We start from the raw sequence: 20,623 nt of genomic DNA, 5'->3' as shown, positions 1-20,623 counted from the left end.
TAATGAGTTTGATAGTTGACAGCTTATTTATTTTCCTTCCAAAAAGATATAGCTAGAATAGGAAAAGTCAGTAATATTGCATCTTAGATTTATATAGTGCTTTTTAGCTTTCTGTAAATATCCTTTTTAAAAAACTTAAGAGACAGGGTCTCACTCTGTTGCCCAGGCTGAAGTACTGTGGCTCAATCATGCTCACTGTAACCTTGAACTCCTGGGCTCAAGTGATTCTCCCATCTCAGCCTCCTGTGTAGATGGAACTACAGGCATGTACCCCCATGCCTGGTTAATATTTATATATTTTTTTTTGTATAGGTGGGGTCTTGCTCTGTTGCCCAGGCTGGTCTCAAACTCCCCACCTTAAGTGATTCTCCTGTCTCTGCCTCTCAAAATGCTGGGATTTACAGGCATAAGCTACTGTGCCCAGCCTCTATTTTGTTTTATAGTAGCATCACTGTGAAGTGGATAATAGGACACATATTATGGCTATTTCACTATAGAGGAAACAGAGTCAGAAGCACCGACTCTCCTAAAGTCATCCCATAGCTAGTCTCTTTAACAGTGACAACTGTTAACTAATCCATAGCAGATGTCACTAATCCATAGCCTGTGACAGCAACGTGGAATTCTAGATGTGGCAACCCACTGTACATTTTTATAATCTGTGCCATTTTCATTTTCTGTTAATATTAGTTTCTTTTATGATAACACTCTGAAGATAACTGTATTGTTTATCAACTTTAACTCTTGTAGTTATTGGAACCAGTTTATATACTAGGATTAAAAAAAAAAAAAGATGGGCATGGTGGCTCAGGCCTGTAATCCCAGCACTTTGGGAGGCCGAGGCAGGCAGATCACCTGGGGTCAGGAGTTCGAGACCAGCCTCACCAGCATGGTGAAACCCTGGCTCTACTAAAGATAGAAAAATTAGCCGGGCGTGATGGTGGCACCTGTAGTCCCAGCTACTTGGGAGGCTGAGGCAGGAGAATCACTTGAACGTGGGAGGCGGAGGTTGCAGTGAGCTGAGATCATGCTCCTGCACCTCAGCCTGGGCAACAGAGCAAGACTCTGTCTCTCAAAAAACAAAACAAAACACAAAAACGGCAATAATGCCTGTTCAAATCAGTCAACATGGTTTACCTTTGTAGAGAGTGTACCGGCAACAATTCTTTCAATTACAATTTTTTGTCAAAAAAGAGATTCCTCATACCTCTGAGTTTGAATTATGGCCCAGGTGTGGTAGAGGTCAAACATGCAATGAAATTCTGGTCAAGGGAAAACCATGTGAAGCAAAAACACCCAAAACCTTTTAGATGGGCTCCAGGATAAACCTCTCCCAGTCACATCCTCCTTTTCCTCCTCCACACAAGTGACTGGAATGGAATTTAAGAGCTGAAAGCCCCTTCATATAGTTCAGCCATGCTATTTAACAGACGTAAGAACAGATGAGGTTTAAAGAAGTCACTTGTCCAAGGCCGTGTAGTTAGGTCCCTGGAATTTAGGTTTCCTGAGTGATCTTTGTGGTAAAGTGTGTTGCTTTTCTTTCTTTCTTTCTTTCTTTTTTTTTTTTTTTGAGACATAGTCTCGCTGTCACCCAGGTTGGAGTGCAGTGGCGCGATCTCGGCTCACTGCAGGCTCCGCCTCCCGGGTTCACGCCATTCTCCTGTCTCAGCCTCCCGAGTAGCTGGGACCACAGGCACCCGCTACCTTGCCCGGCTAATTTTTTGCATTTTTAGTAGAGACGGGGTTTCACTGTGTTAGCCAGGATGGTCTGGATCTCCTGACCTCGTGATCCGCCCGCCTCGGCCTCCCAAAGTGCTGGGATTACAGGCGTGAGCCACCGCGCCCGGCAAGACAGAGTCTCATTCTTTTGCCCGGGCTAGAGTGCAGTGGCGCTATCTTGGTTCACTGCAAGCTCCGCCTCCCAGGTTCACGCCATTCTCCCGCCTCAGCCTGGGAGTACAGGCGCCCGCCACCACATCTGGCTAATTTTATTTTTGTATTTTTAGTAGAGACGGGGTTTCACCGTGTTAGCCAGGATGGTCTTGATCTCCTGACCTTGTGTTCTGCCCACCTCAGCTTCCCAAAGGGCTGGGATTACAGGCGTGAGCCACCGCACCGGCCACTTTTCTTAATTGATATGTGGTTACCCTGAAGACCAGGTAAGTGGAAACATTACTCTGTTGAATTCTTCCACTTGTTTGAGCAAACTTCAAACACTGAGGAGCTGATAGAAGGAAAATAAATCTTAGACTGTAATCGGAGACCTATCTATTAAAACAGCAGCATGGATGAGGGGTCCTTTTTGGGAAACTCACGGGACAGCCCCTTGGGAACAAGAAAAATGCACCTGTTGTCTATTCATTCCACAATGAGCTCTTATTGAATGCCATCCACATATACTAGAAACTAGCAGCATAGTGATGAGTAAGATAGTCAGTGTCTTGAGAGTTTAGAAGTTTAGAAGAGAAAACCAACATGTAAACAGATTATTATTTAAAAAGGAACGCCAGTGTGATTCGTTTGCGATCTTTTGTTTGTTCTTTAATTCATTCGTTCCTTAACATAGCAACCAGGGAGATCCTTTTAAATGTGAGATAGATCATTCACAATCCTCCAGTGACCCCTCATTTCACTTGGAGTAAAAGCGAAAGGCCTTAGGATGGCCTGTAAGGCCCTACAGACTCACCCCAGTCTTTCAGATCTTACTATCTACTACTTGCTCCTTGGCAGACTCATTGCTGCTCCTTGAGCAGCGTGAGGCATGTTCCCCTCTGCTTGGCAGACCTCTTCCCTGGAGTGTCTACATGGCTTGTTCTCTCACCTCCTCAGGTGTTAAGTCAGATGTCACTTAAGTGAGGCATTCCTTGACTATTTTATTTACTGTTGCAACTCATGGCTCCACCCAGCATTATCCATTTCTTTCTCTGTGCTCTTTTTCTTCATGGCACTTCTAACTCACTATATAATTTACTTCTTTGTCCTGCCATGAGGGCAGGACTTTGCCTTCTCTGCTGTGTTTTCTGCATCTAGAACAGTGCCTGGCACATAGTAGGCATTCAGTAAATATTTGTTGAATGAATAAAATCAGCAAACCCTTAGCACCTTACTAACAGGCAGTGTGCTGGGTTAATTATTTGGTAGAACTAGGAACTAAGTGCAGTGAAATGGGCACATGGAGGGAGCAGGCCAGGTGTGGTGGTTCACATCTATAATCCCAACGCCCTGGGAGGCTGAGGGGGAGGATCGCTGGATTCCAGGAATTCAAGACCAGTCTGGGCAACATGGTGAGACCTTGTCTCTGCAAAAAATTAGCCGGGTGTGGTAGTGCGTGCTTGTAGTCCCAGCTACCTGAGAGGCCAAGTTGAGAGGATCACCTGAGCCCAGGAGGTTAAGGCTACCATTGAGCTGGATTTTGAATAATATGTTAGGAGGTAGTCAGGGGAAGAAGGGTGAAAAGGCTTCTCAGACCAAGGGCTAAGTCTTACGGAATGCAACTTGTCTTTATTGTAGTTGCTTGGGCTTTGGCGCTCCTTAGGGTAGATTAAAATTTCAGAAAACAGAGTTGAACTTTTTTAGCCCTTAGAAGGTTTGAGCATAGATTTTAGTAGCAAAGTTCTATAATTTAGTTTCAGTATAAACAAAACAGTTTCGAGGGAGTTGACAATTACCACAAATGTAGTGGCTTCAAACCCCACTTTATTGTGGGGTTTTTCAAGCTTGGCATTATTCATATTGATATTTGGGGAGGTATAATTTTTTGTTGTGGATGCTGCCTTGTGCATTGTACCATGTTTACTAGCGTCACTGGCATCTACCCACTGGCTGCTAATAGCATCCATCTCTAGTTGTAACAACTGGAACTATCTCCAGATATTGATTGCTTAAATGTCTCCCGGGAAGAAAAACTGGCTTCCATTTGAACCATTACATTACTGTTGATGGGATCTGTAACAACTTCACAAATGATTTGGGGAGAGATTTATACCTTAATGAAGTAACCGTATTTGTGAATCTAGAATTGGGTAAATTTAAAATTGTTGGTTCCTTAAAAATGATATTCATTTAACACTGTAATGATGGTAGAAATAAAGTGCTATTAAAATAGGTTGGACTCTGGGTAACATAGAAGGGTTTGCCAAGGATAAGATACTTCTGTTGGACTTACAAGAATAAGATTTGTATTTGAGAAGGGTACACCTGAAATAAAGGAGTGTCATTACCAAAGGCCAGCAAATATTCAGTGCAGTCCTAGAAGTTGCATGATGGGGAGGCAAGAGGTAGTGAAATGGCATTTGAGAGAGCCTTATGTCTTATATGTGAAGCGGTGTAGGCTTATTTTCCTTCACTATGCTGGATTCATTTTCTTTTGCTGCATGACAAATTACCACAAACTTAGCTGCTTGAAACGATATGAATTTATGATTTCACGGTGAGTCAGGAGTCATGGCTTCAGCTGAGTTTTGTGTTCATGCTCTTAAAGAGGTGAAATTAAGGTGTCAGCTGGCTATATAGCTCATCTGGAGGCTCACTACGGAAAGATCTTCTGAGCTCTCTCAGGTTGGGTAGTGGAATTCATTTCCTTGCGGTGATATGACTAAGATCCTGCTTTTCTTGATAGCGGTTGGCCAGGACCATTTTCAGCTCCTAGAGGCTGCTCTCAGGTCCTTGCCATGTGTAGTTCCGTAACATAGCTGTTTGCTTCTTCAAGGCCGGCAAGAAAATCTCTCTGGCTTAGAATTGCTCTCTTCAGGTGGCTAAGATGGAGTCTTTTTTTTTTTTTTTTTTTGAGACCGAGTCTCGCTCTGTCGCCCAGGCTGGAGTGCAGTGGCGCAATCTCAGCTCACTGCAAGCTCCGCCTCCCGGGTTCACGCTATTCTCCTGCCTCGGCCTCTCCGAGTAGCTGGGACTACAGGCGCCCGCCACCACGCCCGGCTAATTTTTTTTGTATTTTTTAGTAGAGACGGGGTTTCACCATGGTCTCGATCTCCTGACCTCGTGATCCGCCCGCCTCGGCCTCCCAAAGTGCTGGGATTACAAGCGTGAGCCACCGTGCCCGGCCGATGGAGTCTTATATAATGGAAAGTAATCAAGGAATTGACTGTCCCATCACCTTTGCCATGTTTTATTGGCCAGAAAGAAGCAAGCCAGATTCCACCCACACTCAAGGGTAGGGGACAACAGAAAGGGGCAAGAATTTAAGCCAGGCGCAGTGGCTCACGCCTGTAATCCCAGCACTTTGGGAGGCTGAGGTGGGTGGATCCCCTGAGGTCAGGAGTTTGAGACCAGCCTGCCCAACATAGTGGAACTCCATCTCTACTAAAAATACAAAAAAATTAGCTGAGCGTGGTGGCAGGCACCTATAATCTCAGCTACTAGGGAGGCTGAGGCAGGAGAATCGCTTGAACCTGGGAGGCGGAGGTTGCAGTGAGCTGAGATCGCACCATTGCATTGCAGCCTGGGCAACAAGAGCAAAACTCCATCTCAAAAAAAAAAGAATTTAAAATTCTATCTACTAGGTCTACCCTCAGAAGATCCATGAAGGCAGTGGCCAAGAGTCTTTATTTTTGCTCAGCAATGTATCTTTGGTGCCCAGCATGTAGTAAGTGCCTTATAAATATTTGTCAAATGAATGAAACCAATGAATGAATGTTTGGTAGACAATTGAGTGCTAGTTACAGCTTAAGCTTCTAAACCGGTAATTTCACGTTGAGAAACAGTCTAGTTCCTTTGGCATTATTTATATTCTTCACTTTAGGTAAAACTAGTAAACATTTTGACCTGAGATCTTAAAGTAAAACCTAAAATTGTTTATTTTCACAAGTGTCCGTCAAATCTATTATGTCAGAGAGACAACACCCATTGGAAAAATAATTTAGGGGCTACATTGTATGGAACTGGCAGATTTCTTGTAACAGCTGGAAATGTTGGCAGGTTTGAAGTTTGGGGGTGGTGGGTGGTTAGGTTGTTTGAAGTTTCACAGCTATTGCTAGCACATAAACATTATTTCAAAACACTGAAAATACAGATTGTTTTATAACAGCTGAATAACAGTATTTTATTCTAACTTGTGCTTAGAACTTTATAGTTTAGTGTGGTTTATACTTAACAGTTCTTCAACCTTATAGGAAACATCTTTTGAGTAAAATTTAGAGTTTTGAGTTGTCCATTGATAAAGTGCCATTTTATCTGTACAAAATGACATTTCTGACACCAAAGTCTATGTTTTTCCACTAGATCCTTGCTATTCAAACTGGGGTTAAGAGAGTCCTAGGATGTGCCAGGGTGTAGTGGAAGCTACAAAGTAACCATGGTACATTTTCCTGAAGTATCAATTTTAGTGATGTATTTGAAGATAAACATTTTTTTTTTTCCTGTTAAACATAGGGGAGGGGCACAGTGGCTCATGCCTGTAATCCCAGCTCTTTGGGATGCCAAAGTGGGAGGATCGCTTGAGCCCAGGAGTTTGAGACTAGCCTGGGGAAGATGACAAGGCTCTTGTCTCTACAAAAAAATTTAAAAATTAGCTGGGTGTAGTGGTGCTTGCCTGCAGTCCCAGGCTGGGGTGGGAGGATCACTTGAGCCTGGGAAGTCAAGGCTGCAGTGAGCTGTGATCACACCACTGCACTCCAGCCTGGGTGACAGAGCGAGACCCTGTCTCTGTAAACAAACATACATAGGTGCAGTGTAGTATAAAATAGAATACTAAATATGAATGAATTCTAAAAATAAATTTCTTATGGTGTGTTACTGAAGGTGGCTCCCCTAGGTTGTCTCATACCTTGATTTATGGTCACTGTCCCATGCTCTTCAGGTGTGTCCGTGGAGAAGTTTGAGAGTCACTCTACCAGGTTCTTTTTTAACTGGATCTTGGCTGATGTAAGATTCTGAGGCAAAGGGGTTCCTTTGTCTGAGGGAGACATTTGATAAAGAAGAGACCGTGCCTCCTGGTAGGTTAGTGAGAGGCTTGTCCCTGATGACTTAATCACTCATGGGGCCTCAGCAGGAGAGCTGGAACGACAGAGATGGCTGAGCTTCTTTCTCCACATAGTCTTTTATCCCTGACTTTTTCCCACAATTCAGAAGTGTTCCAGAAAAGGCCAGGGCAGAAGCTGCAAGCGCTCTTGAGGCCAAGGTTCAGAATTTCCACAACATTCCTTCCCCTATATTCTGTTGGTCAAAGCAAATCGCAGTGTGAGCCCAGATTCAAGGATGAGGAAATAGACTCCACCTCTTGATGGGAGGAGCTTCAAAAGTTGTGGTCTTAAAAAATCTACCTTGTCTCCTTGGGCAAGATACTTAACTCCTTTAAGCCTTAGTTTTGTTTGTTTTTAAATCTATAAAATGAGGATAGTATTAATGCCTACCTCCTGAAGTGGCTGTAAGGATTAAATATGTTGTTACATGAAAAGTGATTAGTACATCTCATGGTAAGAGCTCAGTAAATGTCAACTGTTACTGTTTCACTTGTGTTTCTGCCTAATGAAAGCATAGCTATCCTTAAATACTTCTGCCTTCCTTCCTGAAGTCTTCTGTGATGTTCCTGTCTCTTGGAAAACATGTCTTAATATCTCATTTGGTGGTGGGTTTATCTTGCTTTATGTTATTGTTCCCTATGTATATGACATAGCTCCTCTGCTGAAGTTTGTAAGTAAACTTCTGGAGGGGGCAGGCCAGTATTTATATAATTTTTCATTCAGTACTGAGATGATTTTGTGAACTAATCTCATTCAAAATAAGATAAATCATTTCTGTTGTTTTAATCTAGTAAGCACTTTTAGTCAAAATATGAAAATAAAAATGTAAAAAGAAGAAACAAACTCTACAGATATATGGTCTCACTATTTACTGCTTAATGAAATTGAGCCTATTCACATGGAGAATATTTTAATTCCCTGAGGGGGAAAAAAGCTCAATTTTTTACTAATCTAAAAAATAAATGAAGGTTTAATTTAGAGTTAAATTGGAGAGAGTTAGAGAAAGAGATTTAAAAGCAATAAAGTGTGTTTTATTTTAATGGTCACTTCAATTATTTTCGAATTCCAGGAGGTATGAATTCTGAGCTTTAACTAGATCAAAGAATGTTGAAATCTTAGTTAAAAAATAAAAAAAGAGGGTCTGTTGGTTTTTATAAAGGAAAGACGTTGTATATAATAAAAAGCCTTTTTTTCCCCTCACTTGTAATCATTCCTTGTTGTGGAAAATAAATGTGAGTGTTCCTATGACACGTTTAAGGACTCCTCTACAGGAATTAGCTTTAACTTGCCTAATGCTAATAGTGTGAAGTCGGGGTACAGTGTGGAAAGGTAAAAAAATAAAAAATAAATCTCGCATCTGCTGTTACATGTTGTTAACTCCCTCAGCAGACGTTAAATCATTTCAAGTACAATAATAGTGTGGGAGGTAAATTAACTAACCATTAACAGTCTTATAAATACACAATTAACATGCCAACATTTATATGGCACATTGATGGGGCAGCAGTAATTTTTGATTGGGAGTTTGCAGACCTTTCAGAAGCCTTGGGCTGTTGCCTATTCTGACAAGTTTTCACAGATTGCAGGTGAGAGAGCAGAGGGAAGTGAGCGGGGAGTGTTTTGAAAAAGTCCAGGAAGGGGAATTTCCTTCTAACCATTGGATAGACGTGAGCATTGTAAGTCGTGTTGTTGCCTATCTCAGGTCCTTAGAGACTGAAGAAGTATAGGGCAGGCTTGTTTGCTCGTAGTGAGTTATTTGAAGAAACAAGAGTATTTCAGGTATAGACTTGAACTAAAGGTACGTGAGTCACTAGGGATTTTAAAAAATATTCTTAGACGTAACTAGATATTTAAAGTAAACCCTTTTTCTGTGATTTCAGGTCAACAACGAGATGATCACTGAAGTTCCTTTGTTGTGTGAAATTTTGTGCTTTTATTTTTTTAAACAACCATTACATGCACTGATTGTTTCTTGCTGTTGTACAAGCACTGTTGTTAGTGGAGGGGAGCTAAGGGTTTACTGTACTGCATAACACATTTGCTCTCTTATGTCTTTCACAGAGTCCCATGCGAGAAATTTCTCTCAGGCCTCAGATACAAATAAGTACAATAGGCTTTTAAAAAGTCATGTTCGGCCGGGCGCAGTGGCTCACGCCTGTAATCCCAGCAGTTTGGGAGGCCGAGGTAGGGGGATCACCTGAGGTTAGGAGTTCGAGACCAGCCTGGCCAACATGGTGAAACCCTGTCTCTACTAAAAATACAAAAATTAGTGGGGCGTGGTGGTGCACAGTTACAATCCCAGCCACTCAGGAGGCTGAGGCAGGAGAATCGCTTGAACCAGGGAGGCAGAAGTTGCAGTTAGCCAAGATGGCACTACTGCACTCCAGCCTGGACGACAGTGCGAGACTCCGTCTCAAAAAAAAAAAAAAAATTGTGTTCATTATGACTATTGTAACTTTGTCCCTCTTTGTTTTGAGAGGCCCGGTGGTGTAGTGGTTAAGATCCTAAGCTCTTGAATTTTATTTTTTACTTCTATGTATTAGCTGTCTGGCTTTGGGCAAGTTTCTTAACCTTTCATTGTCTCAGTTTTTTTTATAAGCCATTATAAATAAAGTTTGGAAATGAATGTATATAAAATTATCCAAAATGATATTAAGACGTGATGCCCATCAAAACCTACTAAAAATTATTCCCATGTTTAGAGCATGTTCCTAGTTACCACAGGCAGGTTTCATGATCATTAATGAATACAGACGGGTGTGTAATCTGGGAACAATATCCAAAGTGCATCTGAAACCACCCTTAGCACTTAGTAGAAACTTAGTAAATATTTGTCGAATATTTATTCATTTGAAGTGTAAAAGGAGACCCACCCAGTATATTAAAAATGCCTGGGCCGGGTGCAGTGGCTCACGCCTGTAATCCCAGCACTTTGGGAGGCCGAGGCAGGTGGATCACGAGGTCAGGAGATCAAGGCCATCCTGGCTAACATGGGGAAACCCCGTCTCTACTAAAAATACAAAAAATTAGCCGGGCGTAGTGGCAGGTGCCTGTAGTCTTAGCTACTCAGGAGGCTGAGGCAGGAGAATGGCATGAACCCGGGAGGCGGAGCTTGTAGTGAGCAGAGATCGCCACTGCACTCCAGCCTGGGCGACAGAGCAAGACTCCGTCTCAAAAATAAATACATAAAATAAAAATGCCTGTGTTGGTCTGGCATAGTGGTTCACGCCTGTAATCCCAACACTTTAGGAGGCCAAGGCTGGTAGATAGCTTGAGCCTAGGAGTTCAAGACCAGCCTGGGCAATGTGGTAAAACCCCATCTCTACAAAAAGTAGCCAGGCATGGTGGTGTGAGCCTATAGTCCCGGCTACTTGGGAGGCTGAGGTGGGAGAATCACCTGAGTCTGGGAAGTTGAAGCTGCAGTGAGCCGTGATCGTGCCTCTGCACTTCAGCCTGGGCAATGGGAGTGAGACCTTGTCTCAAAAAAAAAAAAAAAATTGTGTTATTTTGGGACATCTCTTTCTTTCCTTCTACTGTGCGTGGATATCCCTATTGCTTCCATTTTTAGTAAAACAAATCTTTATGCTTTAAAGAACATGATGTTAAAAAGTGTGAGAAAGAAGCTGTGAAAAGTGGGAAAGCTTAGGCAAGGTGATATTATTTATCTGTGGCCTAAAGGTATATAAAAAGGTCTATCTTATTTTATTATTATTATTATTTTTGAGACAGAATCTTGCTCTGTCGCCCAGGCTGGAGTGCAATGGCAATTTTGGCTCACTGCAACCTCCGCCTGCCAGGTTCAAGAGATTTTCATGCCTCAGCCTCCCGAGTAGCTGACACTATAGGTACGCACCACCACGCCCCCCTACTTTTTATATTTTTAGTAGAGATGCGGTTTCACCATGTTGGAGAGGCTAGTCTTGAACTCCTGACCTCGGGTGATCCGCCTGCCTTGGCCCCCCAAAGTGCTGGGACTACAGGCATAAGTGACTTTACTGGGCCTTATTATTTTTTTGAGATGGAGTCTTGCTCCGTTGCCAAGGCTGGAGTGCAGTGGTGCCATCTTGGCTCACCTCTGCCTCCCGGGTTCAAGCAATTCTTCTACCTTAGCCTCCTCACCCAGCTAATTTTTGTATTTTTAGTAGAGATGGGGTTTCACATGTTGACCAGGTTGGTCTCAAACTCCTGACGACAAGTGATCCGCCCGCCTCGGCCTCCCAAAGTGCTGGGATCACGGGTGTGAGCCACTGCACCCAGCCAAAAAACGTCTGACTGTCTCAGAGAATCAAGAGTTGGTAACATCCAGGGAAGGCATTCAAGGCCTGAAGAGACAGCATTTGTGAAAGTGTAGAATAGCATTTCTAAACCTTGTTCTGTGAAACGCTGTTATACATTGATACGTTTAGTATTCCTATAGAAAACAATATTTATAGATGGAGTAAGTTTGGGATATATCACGTTACTAGATTCCTCCCTCTTGGAGAGTCATAATACACAAAGTACATAATTTAAAAGCTTTGGGAAGTCCTGTGATGAAACAGCAAGAAGAAAACCTCTTTAACTTGGTTGAATCTGGTGGTGTTTCCTAGACTTTTTTTAAAAACTTAAAAATTTTAAATTGTGGTAAAATATACATGGTATAAATGATAAGTAAAATTTACCATTTTAACCATTTTTAAATGTGTAGTTCATTGGCATTACATACATTCACATTATGGTGCAACCATCACCGCTGTCCATTTCCGTAACTTTTCCATCTTCCCAAACTGAAATGTACCCATTAAATACTTTTTCCCCATTACTACCTTCCTCCAACTCCTAGCAACTGCTGTTAGACTTTCTGTCAGTTTGACTACTTTAGGTACCTCATATAAGTGGAATCATACAGTACTTGTCCTTTTGCGCCTGGCTTATTTCACTTAGCGTAAAGTTCTCAAGCTTCATCAATGTTGTAATGTGTCAGAATTTCCTGTGTTTGAAGGCTGAACAATATTCCATCGTTATATGCCACATTTTATTCACCCCTACCATGTATTGTTAATCGCTACTTAGTATTGTGTTGTATGTATGTGTCATGGCATATGTGTACTATTGTAGGTTCCTTTTAGATTTCCAGTATTACAGATTACTCTGAGATAAATATTTTACACAATCATCTCCTTAGAACAAATCCTAGAAGTAGGATTGCCCAGATAGTATTCATGTTTTATATTTTGGTAAATATTACCAAATTACCCTCTAAAAAGTCCCAGTTTTCATTCCTTCATATTGTGCATGAGAGTGCCCATTTCTCTGAACCCTTGCCAGAGTTAGATTTTTAAAAATCTTTTTGATCTTTGCACAACTGATCAGAGAGTACAATTTGTTTTTATCCATGATCTGTATGTCTTTGTCTTGGAAATCAAACATAGCTTCAAATGATAATTTACTGCTCTTTGGGAGATTTTTAAAAATATTCTTTTGAGTTTTGAAAAGTAGTCTTGTTAGAATAAGTTGATAGTGTTCCAAGGTGACAATTTTGAAGGGCACATTGAAGAGATGCTCTTATATTAAGAAAAAAAGACAATCCTTTATTTATAATCACACACTTACACCTGGCACATTCATATATGACTTATCTCTACAACAAAATTGAATAGTCCTTGGAAGTTAGACAGCAACATTTATTGAACTCCTGCCATGTATAACAGCCTTTGTTGCCAGAAGGGATATGTTGTTATGAACCCTGTCCTTGTGGAACTTATAGTCTAAGTCTTTAAGTACACGTAATTGGAGGTAAAAAGTGACATACACAATGATATGTTTTCTGGGGCAGTCCTGTGGGAGTTCCATATCAGAGCTGGTAAGGAATAAATATTTTTTGAATGAATCATACAGACAGATTCCTTAATGTATGAAGTCATAGTGTCCTAATAGAGAAGATATCTGCTGCTGTTCAGGCATTTGTTCTGGAAGGATAAAGCTGAGGAGTTGGTGTGTGCCTTCAGAAGTGTTTGCCCATTCCTCTTGTCTTCAGAAGAAGTGATCTGTTTCCCTAGAATAGATTTTATTCAGGGTACTTCAGTATACTTTTGTCACTTTGCCTTTTGCCATTTGACTTTTTGGTGCTAGAACACCTATTAAATGCCTGATCGCTTCTTGGCCTTTTGGCTAAGATCAAGTGTATTAAATGTGTGGCTTCTCATTAAAGCCCTTGTTTTTGCAAGGGAGAACTATTCAGTATGAATTTGAAAGCACCTGCCTCTCTACTGGTGACTAGCTGCCTTCCTTTCATGCCAGGAAGATGGCTTATTGTGATTGCTGTAGAAGGATGTTTGCAGCTCTGATCTGTGACACTATGATTCCACAAATACTCTCATTTATAAATAAATGTGTGGTGTATACATTTTTTTATGGTTATAGAGAAGTTTGTATTTTTACAAGTAAAATTTAAATGCTCATTGTTAATTTCATATTTTTTTTCTGATCAATATCCTTAAAATGGTAGATTGACACTAACACTTCAGGGACCAGATATCTCAGAAATTTGATGCTTAAAGGAATCCCATGGTATTAGGCGATGTACTAGGTCTGTATTAGGGTATTAACTTTTTGATTCAGGGATACCTTACTCACCTTTGCATTTCCCATTAGCCTCAGAGTAAAATAAGTACTCAAGGAATATATTAAGAGGAAAAAAGTGAAGATTAATGTAATTCACTTGATTAGAGATGCTCCTCAGTTAAATTTCTTTTTAATCTCAGTATTTTTATTTTAAGACCTACTTTATTTTAAGACACATCAACAGAATGATGTGTTTCCAGACAACAATTTTTAAAACCTTAGTTAACTGTAAGGATTTATTAGCTAGATTTCCTGTCTATGTTCCATTTCTAGAAGAAACAGATTACAAGAAAATCTGGTGTTATAAGTCCTTCTAAAAGTAAATATCTTCTAGGACTGTTCCTGGAAACATAGTCCAGCTTTCATATTCCTTGTACTTCTCAATGATTTTGCAGGGGCAGGGAATTCACTCAGATGACTTGCAGTGTCCTCTATCACAAAGGAAGCACAGACTTATTTTATGTGCCATGAACTTACTAAGACAGATGGGATATTGACATATTTTAGGACTACTTTAAGCAGGAATTGATCATTGAAATTATTGATTTTTTTATCATTATTATTAATAGCTAACATTTATTTAATTACATGCCATGTATTTTTTTGAGCACTTTACCTGCATTATCTCCTGTATATCCTCTCACCCTTGAAGCTTCCATTTTATAAATGAAGGAAAAAAAAAAGGGAGGCTCAAAAAGGTAAAGTATTTTGACCAAGATCTTACAGCTAACAAGTAATAGGGCCAGGGTTTGAACCCTTTCTGTCTCTAGGGCCTAGTACCTAACTGTTGTTCTGCAATATTTTCTTTGTTGAGTATTTTCACTTAATTGAGAGGGTGCTATCTTGTTACTAGAACAAATATTATTACAGTGTTTTTTGTATATTTGTTTTGTTTTGTTTTGTTTTGTTTTTAGAAGACAGGGTCTCACTATGTCACCCAGGCTGGAGTGCAATGGTGCAATCATAGCTCACTGCAGCCTTGAATGCTGGGGCTCAAGTGATCCCCCTACTTCTGCCTCATGAGTAGCTGTGACTACAGGCTTGTCCCACCATGCTCAGCTAATTAAAAAATAATAATAATTATATATATATATATATATATATATTTTGTAGAGATAGAGTTTTGATTGTGTTGCCCATGTTGGTCTTGAACTCCTGGACTCAAGCAATCCTCCTGCCTCGGCCCCCCAAAGGGTTGAGAGTACAGGTGTGAATCACTGTGCCCGGCCTCATTACAGTTTTAACAGGACTGAGGAAGCAGTTTTTTTTTTAATTAAGTTTCTAAAATAAGAAGTTGATCGTATAGTAGGTAATCTTGATTATAAGTTTTATTTTAAAAACACAGGCCAGGCATGGTGGCTCACGCCTGTAATCGCAGCACTTTGGGAGGCCAAGGTGGGCGGATCAACTGAGGTCGGGAGTTTGAGACCAGCCTGACCAACATGGAGAAACCCCATTTCTACTAAAAATACAAAGTTAGCTGGGCATGGTGGCGCATCCCTGTAATCCCAGCTACTCGGGAGGCTGAGGCAGGAGAATCTTGAACCCGGGAGGTGGAGGTTGCGGTGAGCCAAGATCACGCCACTGCACTCCAGCCTGGGCAACAAGAGCGATACCCTGTCTCAGAAAAAACAAACAAAACAACAGCAAAAACACAATACTATCTTGAAAGGAAAATATATTCATTAAGCAAAATTAATTTGGCGGTACATCATTTTTATAAAACCCCTAGTAACTCTGAAAGCGTTGTCTGCCCTTTTAAACACTTCACAACCATATGACAGGAGGGGAAATGTAAACTGATGAAATACAGTTTTGTACTTTAGCACATCATTTGAGGAAAATACAACTCGTTCCCCCAGGACCTTATAAAGTAATGAGAAGGTTGCATGATAGTGAAGGGAGAAAGAAAGGAAAATTTATTGTTTTAACAGTAGTTATGTGCTTTGAGTGGCCTGACTTGTAAGGAGTTGCTGTGATTTGTTTTGCAAGAGTGCAAGCCTTCCTTTCTGATTCTGTAGAGATCTCATTGACTAGAGCTGCAGCCCCTAGTGCTTATAAGGATTTCCTTTCAGCTTAGACTTAATCCTTTTAAGCTCCACAGAACAGGGATAAATGTTGATTTTCAAGGTGGCATTTTACTACACTGAATGTGTCTGAAAAATGATTCAGTCATTTTCTGCCTTATTCTTAAATATTTGCTGTGTACATCATGTTTCTAGGTAGGTGAGCTCGTGAAACAATATGAAGAGGAGAAAATAGCCTTTTAAAGAAATTGGCCCACAGAAAGGATGGCCTTCTTGGACAATCCAACTATCATTCTAGCTCATATTCGACAGTCACATGTGACCAGTGATGACACGGGAATGTGTGAGATGGTTCTCATTGATCATGATGTTGACCTAGAGAAGATTCATCCTCCTTCAATGCCTGGAGACAGTGGGTCAGAAATTCAGGGAAGCAATGGTGAGACTCAGGGCTATGTATATGCCCAGTCAGTCGATATTACCTCAAGTTGGGACTTTGGTATTAGAAGACGCTCAAACACAGGTAAACATTGTGTTCTAGTCATGTCCTCTGAGCTTTAAATCAGTAAACAGTCTTATGGAATAATGCATAATATTGGAATAGGCTTAATGGGGGACGTTTCCAGGTATTAATAGGAACATGCATATGTCAGACTAAGAGTGAGTCTGAGCAACATCTCCATCTCTGCGACTGTGAATGGAGAGGGCCTCTAGAATGTTATTAGAAGTAGACAGAAGGGGGTTAGTGAAAAAGTTGGTTAGGAGAGGCATGTTGGACATTTCTAACAAGTCATTGTGTAGAAAGGCAAGTGGACCGGCTTTGAGTGTCTTCACACAGCAACATTAGTCCCAGTAGGTAGACTAACTACCCAGAGATAGATTTCAGGTTGACATAATAAAGAACCTTTAATACAGAGAGGTGACCACCCAAAGAGAGCAGACACTTCTTGCCCCTGGAGGAATTGTGGGGGAGTGGGGAAATGGGAGGAGACACCTGAGTATTTGTTAGGGCTGGTTTTAGTAGGTTTCTGTACATAGGGTGTGAGATTAGAAAAGGGGCCACTGTTTTTGATACTTTGCCTTTATTTATTTATTTATTTATTTATTTATTTATTTATTTATTTATTATTATTATTATTTTTTGAGACGGAGTCTCGCTCTGTCACCCAGGCACCCAGGCTGGAGTGCAGTGGCGCGATCTCGGCTCACTGCAAGCTCCGCCTCCCGGGTTCACGCCATTCTCCTGCCTCAGCCTCTCCGAGTAGCTGGGACTACAGGCGCCCGCCACCACGCCCGGCTAATTTTTTGTATTTTTAGTAGAGACGGGGTTTCACCGTGGTCTCGATCTCCTGACCTCGTGATCCACCCGTCTCGGCCTCCCAAAGTGCTGGGATTACAAGCGTGAGCCACCGCGCCCGGCCGCCTTTATTTTCTTAAATTGATCACCTTTTGATTTTTCTGGCTTGAAAACACTCAACTTTGGTATACATGTATTTAGGCATTAGCTTTAAAAGCTTATTGCCCATTGTCCCACTTATATTTTTTTGGTGGCCTTGTTTCAAGGGGAATGTGATGAACCAAGGACTTTTTTTTTTTTTTTACTCAGACAAACTATTTAGAATACATATTGTGGTTCTAATATGACAGGTATTCTAGGAGATAATTTTTTTAGATAATCAGAAAATATAATCTTCAAATTAGCAGTAACCTGCTAACTCCCAGGAAAGGTAATGGCAAGGAGATATAGTAGAACACTAAAAATACTTACATATTTATTTTCATGGTCCAAATGTAAAATGTACATAAAGGAATATTGGAGTTAGACCTGGATACAATTTACAGTGAAAGGCACATTCAGGTTTTGGTTCAGAATTCAGTATCTGTAACATAAGAATAATTTGCTCTCATGATGAAAATAATTAATAGCATTTCCCAGTATCTAAAGGAACTTTTATCAAAATAGGATTTGAGTGAAGGTTTGAATATAATTTAGAACCATTGATTCTCAGTTCTCTAGTTGAAACTGACTTCCTTGCAGGTTATTGAGATGATATCTTATATGACAGGTTGAATGTATTTCAGTGGGAGAATGCTGCTAAATTGAGAGCTTTATGATTATATTACTTTGGCTGTACCCTTCACATTTATTAATTGCAATTGAATGTATTTTTCTTCAGTGGAATTTGGTTAGATACAGTGACATTGTTAGAATGCTCTTCCCAGCATAGTTTAAATTTCTGGTAAGATTATTTTCAGTGTTTCCCTACCACAATGCTAAGGCAGAAGTGTATAATTTCCTACCTTGAAAGAGGCTGAAAAAGAAATTTTTTTGTGTGTGTTAGCAAAATGCTGGGATAGGAAGCTGAAGATTAGCAAGAGAAAACTCATTTCAAGAGATGGCATCAATTGTGACTTTCTTTTTTATTGTGGTCTCTGTATGCAGCAGTTGTTAAGTGCATGCTGGGTGGTATTTCTCTAAAGGATCAGTTCACTGATTTTTGAAGGTTGATCAGCCAGTGGCAATATAATCACAAATGCATACTTTTAGGTGACTCTTGTTGGAATTTCTTTAGGTAGCACTTAGATGCTAATAATTAATTGAGATTGTAGGTTGTCTTAGTGACCAAAGAATTTGCTTTTTAATCTGTGCAGCGTATCTTAAAATTTTGTAAAAGAAAAATTGTTCTTTTTAAGATTTGACTGTTACAAAGATACAAATCATTTATTTTACTACCTATAAACTGTTTCAGCCCACTGAAGAAAAGCTATGCTAATTTATATAGCTTTGACATTTTATAATTTTCATGATTTTTAGATAAAGGATTTTATATTTAAAACTTTAATAGTCTAGTCTGAGTTCATTTATCTTTAATTTTTGAAACGGATAGAGTAATTCATAACAGTAATTTTATTCCTGTAATGTAATATTCACTTCAGTTCATTTGTGCATTAAAATTCCTTTAAGACCGTTATTAATGATTTATATAATGAAATGTCATATTAATCACAGAAGTTTTCACATTTTATTATTCTCTTCCATGTTAATACTATCTTTATGATCTCTATTAGTGTTTTATATCCTCTAATTTCAATTATAAATCAAGAATATTTTCATGTTTTTGTTGGTATTTGCTTTTCAGGGGTGCCACCTTTAAAATTTTATGACTTTTTCTCTACATATGCAATATAAAACATCTTTATTCATGTAAAGGTAGTTAATTATGTCTTTGTTTATGGTAAACTTTCACTGACAAACTTATAGTTATAATATTTCTTTTCAAGCTCAAAGATTAGAACGACTCCGAAAAGAGAGACAAAACCAGATCAAATGCAAAAATATTCAGTGGAAAGAAAGAAATTCTAAGCAATCAGGTAAATGGAAATGATTTTAATTCTTAATTTGAGGTTTATATATTTAGTTTATTATATAAGAACTTTTATTTTTAATTCATCGTTTTAAATCCTCTGGGCTTAGATACCTCTTGTGTTTTGAGCTTTGAGCTCTTTCTCTTGTGTGCCTTGACCCTCTGAAGCTATATGCTCTTTAGTTCTTGGCTTTTTGGCCACCCTTCACTCTGGGTCACAGGGATTGATGTGTGCAGGGGACATTTTTTACAAGCTGTCATGTCAGTACTTTTTTCTGATTTTTTAAAAAAATATAGGCCAAGGAGTACCCTATGATTTGATTTTTTTTTTTTTTTTTTAGACGGAGTTTCACTCTTTTTGCCCAGGCTGGTGTGCAGTGGTGCCATCTTGGCTCACTGCAACCTCCGCCTCCCTGATTCAAGCGATTCTCCTGCCTCAGCCTCCCAAGTAGCTGGGACTACAGGTACGTACCACCATACCTGGCTAAGTTTTGTATTTTTAGTAGAGATGGGGTTTCACCATGCCAGGCTAGTCTCGAGCTCCTGACCTCAAGTGATCCACCTGCCTTGGCTTCCCAAAGTGCTGGGATTATAGGCGTGAGCCACTGCGCCCAGCCCCTGTGATATTTTGGATGAGCTTCTAGGTTACAGATTTCTCTTGGCAGTTCCAACCTAGACTTTCCCTTGCCCCATTAGTGGGTCTAGTAACAGTCTTTTTTGCATATATGCAGATTCTTTTTCCTTAGTGTAAAAACCATTATGTTGGCTGGTATTATTAGCATTTGCAGTATATTTTCATATAGTATGTGTATAAAGGCTGGCCATATTATATACTTTTAAAGCTTCAGTCTCAGCAAGAAGAAAAGACTTGGGGAAAAAAACAATTTCAGAAATAAAATGCTATTAAAATATTTTATAATGGTTATATCATGTTTCCTAGACTTGTCTCTTTTTTTTTTCTCCTTTAAAAGAAATATCTGCAGTCTGTCTTCTGTATCCTCCCAGCACCTCCCAATATCATATTGGCATGTAATAGACACCTAATAAATATTTGTGGATTGGCTCCATTGTTACACAATAATTATAAGACTAATAATATTAAGGTTTATTATGCTAATAGCAGCCTCTACCTGGTTCTCTACTAGGTACTTTACATGCATTACCTCTATTGCAGTGATCTTGCAAGGTGTAGGTATTGTTGCTATTGTTTACAGATAAGACAAAGGCTCAGGGATTTGATGAACTTGCCAAAGTTACCCAACATGGAGGGTAGTGTGATAATGAGATCCATTGTATCCAGCTCTGCCTGCATATAAAGGCCAGTCTCTCTGCACTAAATCACTCTGTAAAGTGCTTCTTGATTTCTCCTACTATAATTATAAACTCAAGTATCCTTAGTAGGTATGATTTTCTTCATGGCTGCTACTAAGTGATGACTGTGTAGAACCAGAAGTCCCAATTACTTGTTTTTTTTCCTTATATCTCATTCTGACTTCCTTGAATGCAGTCGTTCTTCTTGAATTTCTCTTTAGTTTTACTCTGAATACTTTCAAAATCTCACTAGGCTAGCCCCTTCTGTTGATCCAGTTAATGTTTCTCTTTGTTGTATTTAATACAAACTTGAAAATACTTTATATCACTTATCTTATTCACT

The 20,623-nt window shown here is 39.9% G+C and overlaps 1 protein-coding gene and 1 pseudogene across 4 annotated transcripts in view; both read left to right on the top strand.

Moving 5' to 3' along the window:
- Positions 1-20,623, top strand: part of MAPKAP1 (MAPK associated protein 1) — a 265,429-nt gene that overhangs the window by 18,742 nt on the left and 226,064 nt on the right. For 3 of the 4 annotated variants that reach the window (XM_032165139.2, XM_032165137.2, XM_032165138.2), the window contains 2 exons: positions 15,800-16,127; positions 18,887-18,976. In XM_032165139.2, coding sequence (XP_032021030.1) covers positions 15,869-16,127; positions 18,887-18,976 — 349 coding nt within the window. In that variant the 5' untranslated portion in view covers positions 15,800-15,868. The remainder of the gene's footprint in view (positions 1-15,799; positions 16,128-18,886; positions 18,977-20,623) is intronic. The other variant, XM_058445074.1, reaches the window with a different exon arrangement.
- LOC116476092 (U2 spliceosomal RNA) lies at positions 13,105-13,248 on the top strand (annotated as a pseudogene).

Source organism: Hylobates moloch, unplaced genomic scaffold (genome assembly GCF_009828535.3).
Source record: "Hylobates moloch isolate HMO894 unplaced genomic scaffold, HMol_V3 SCAFFOLD_10, whole genome shotgun sequence".
Taxonomy (NCBI): Eukaryota; Metazoa; Chordata; class Mammalia; order Primates; family Hylobatidae; genus Hylobates; species Hylobates moloch.
The sequence above is the reverse complement of the archived record's forward strand: the minus strand, read 5'-3'. Positions and strand labels throughout refer to the sequence as shown.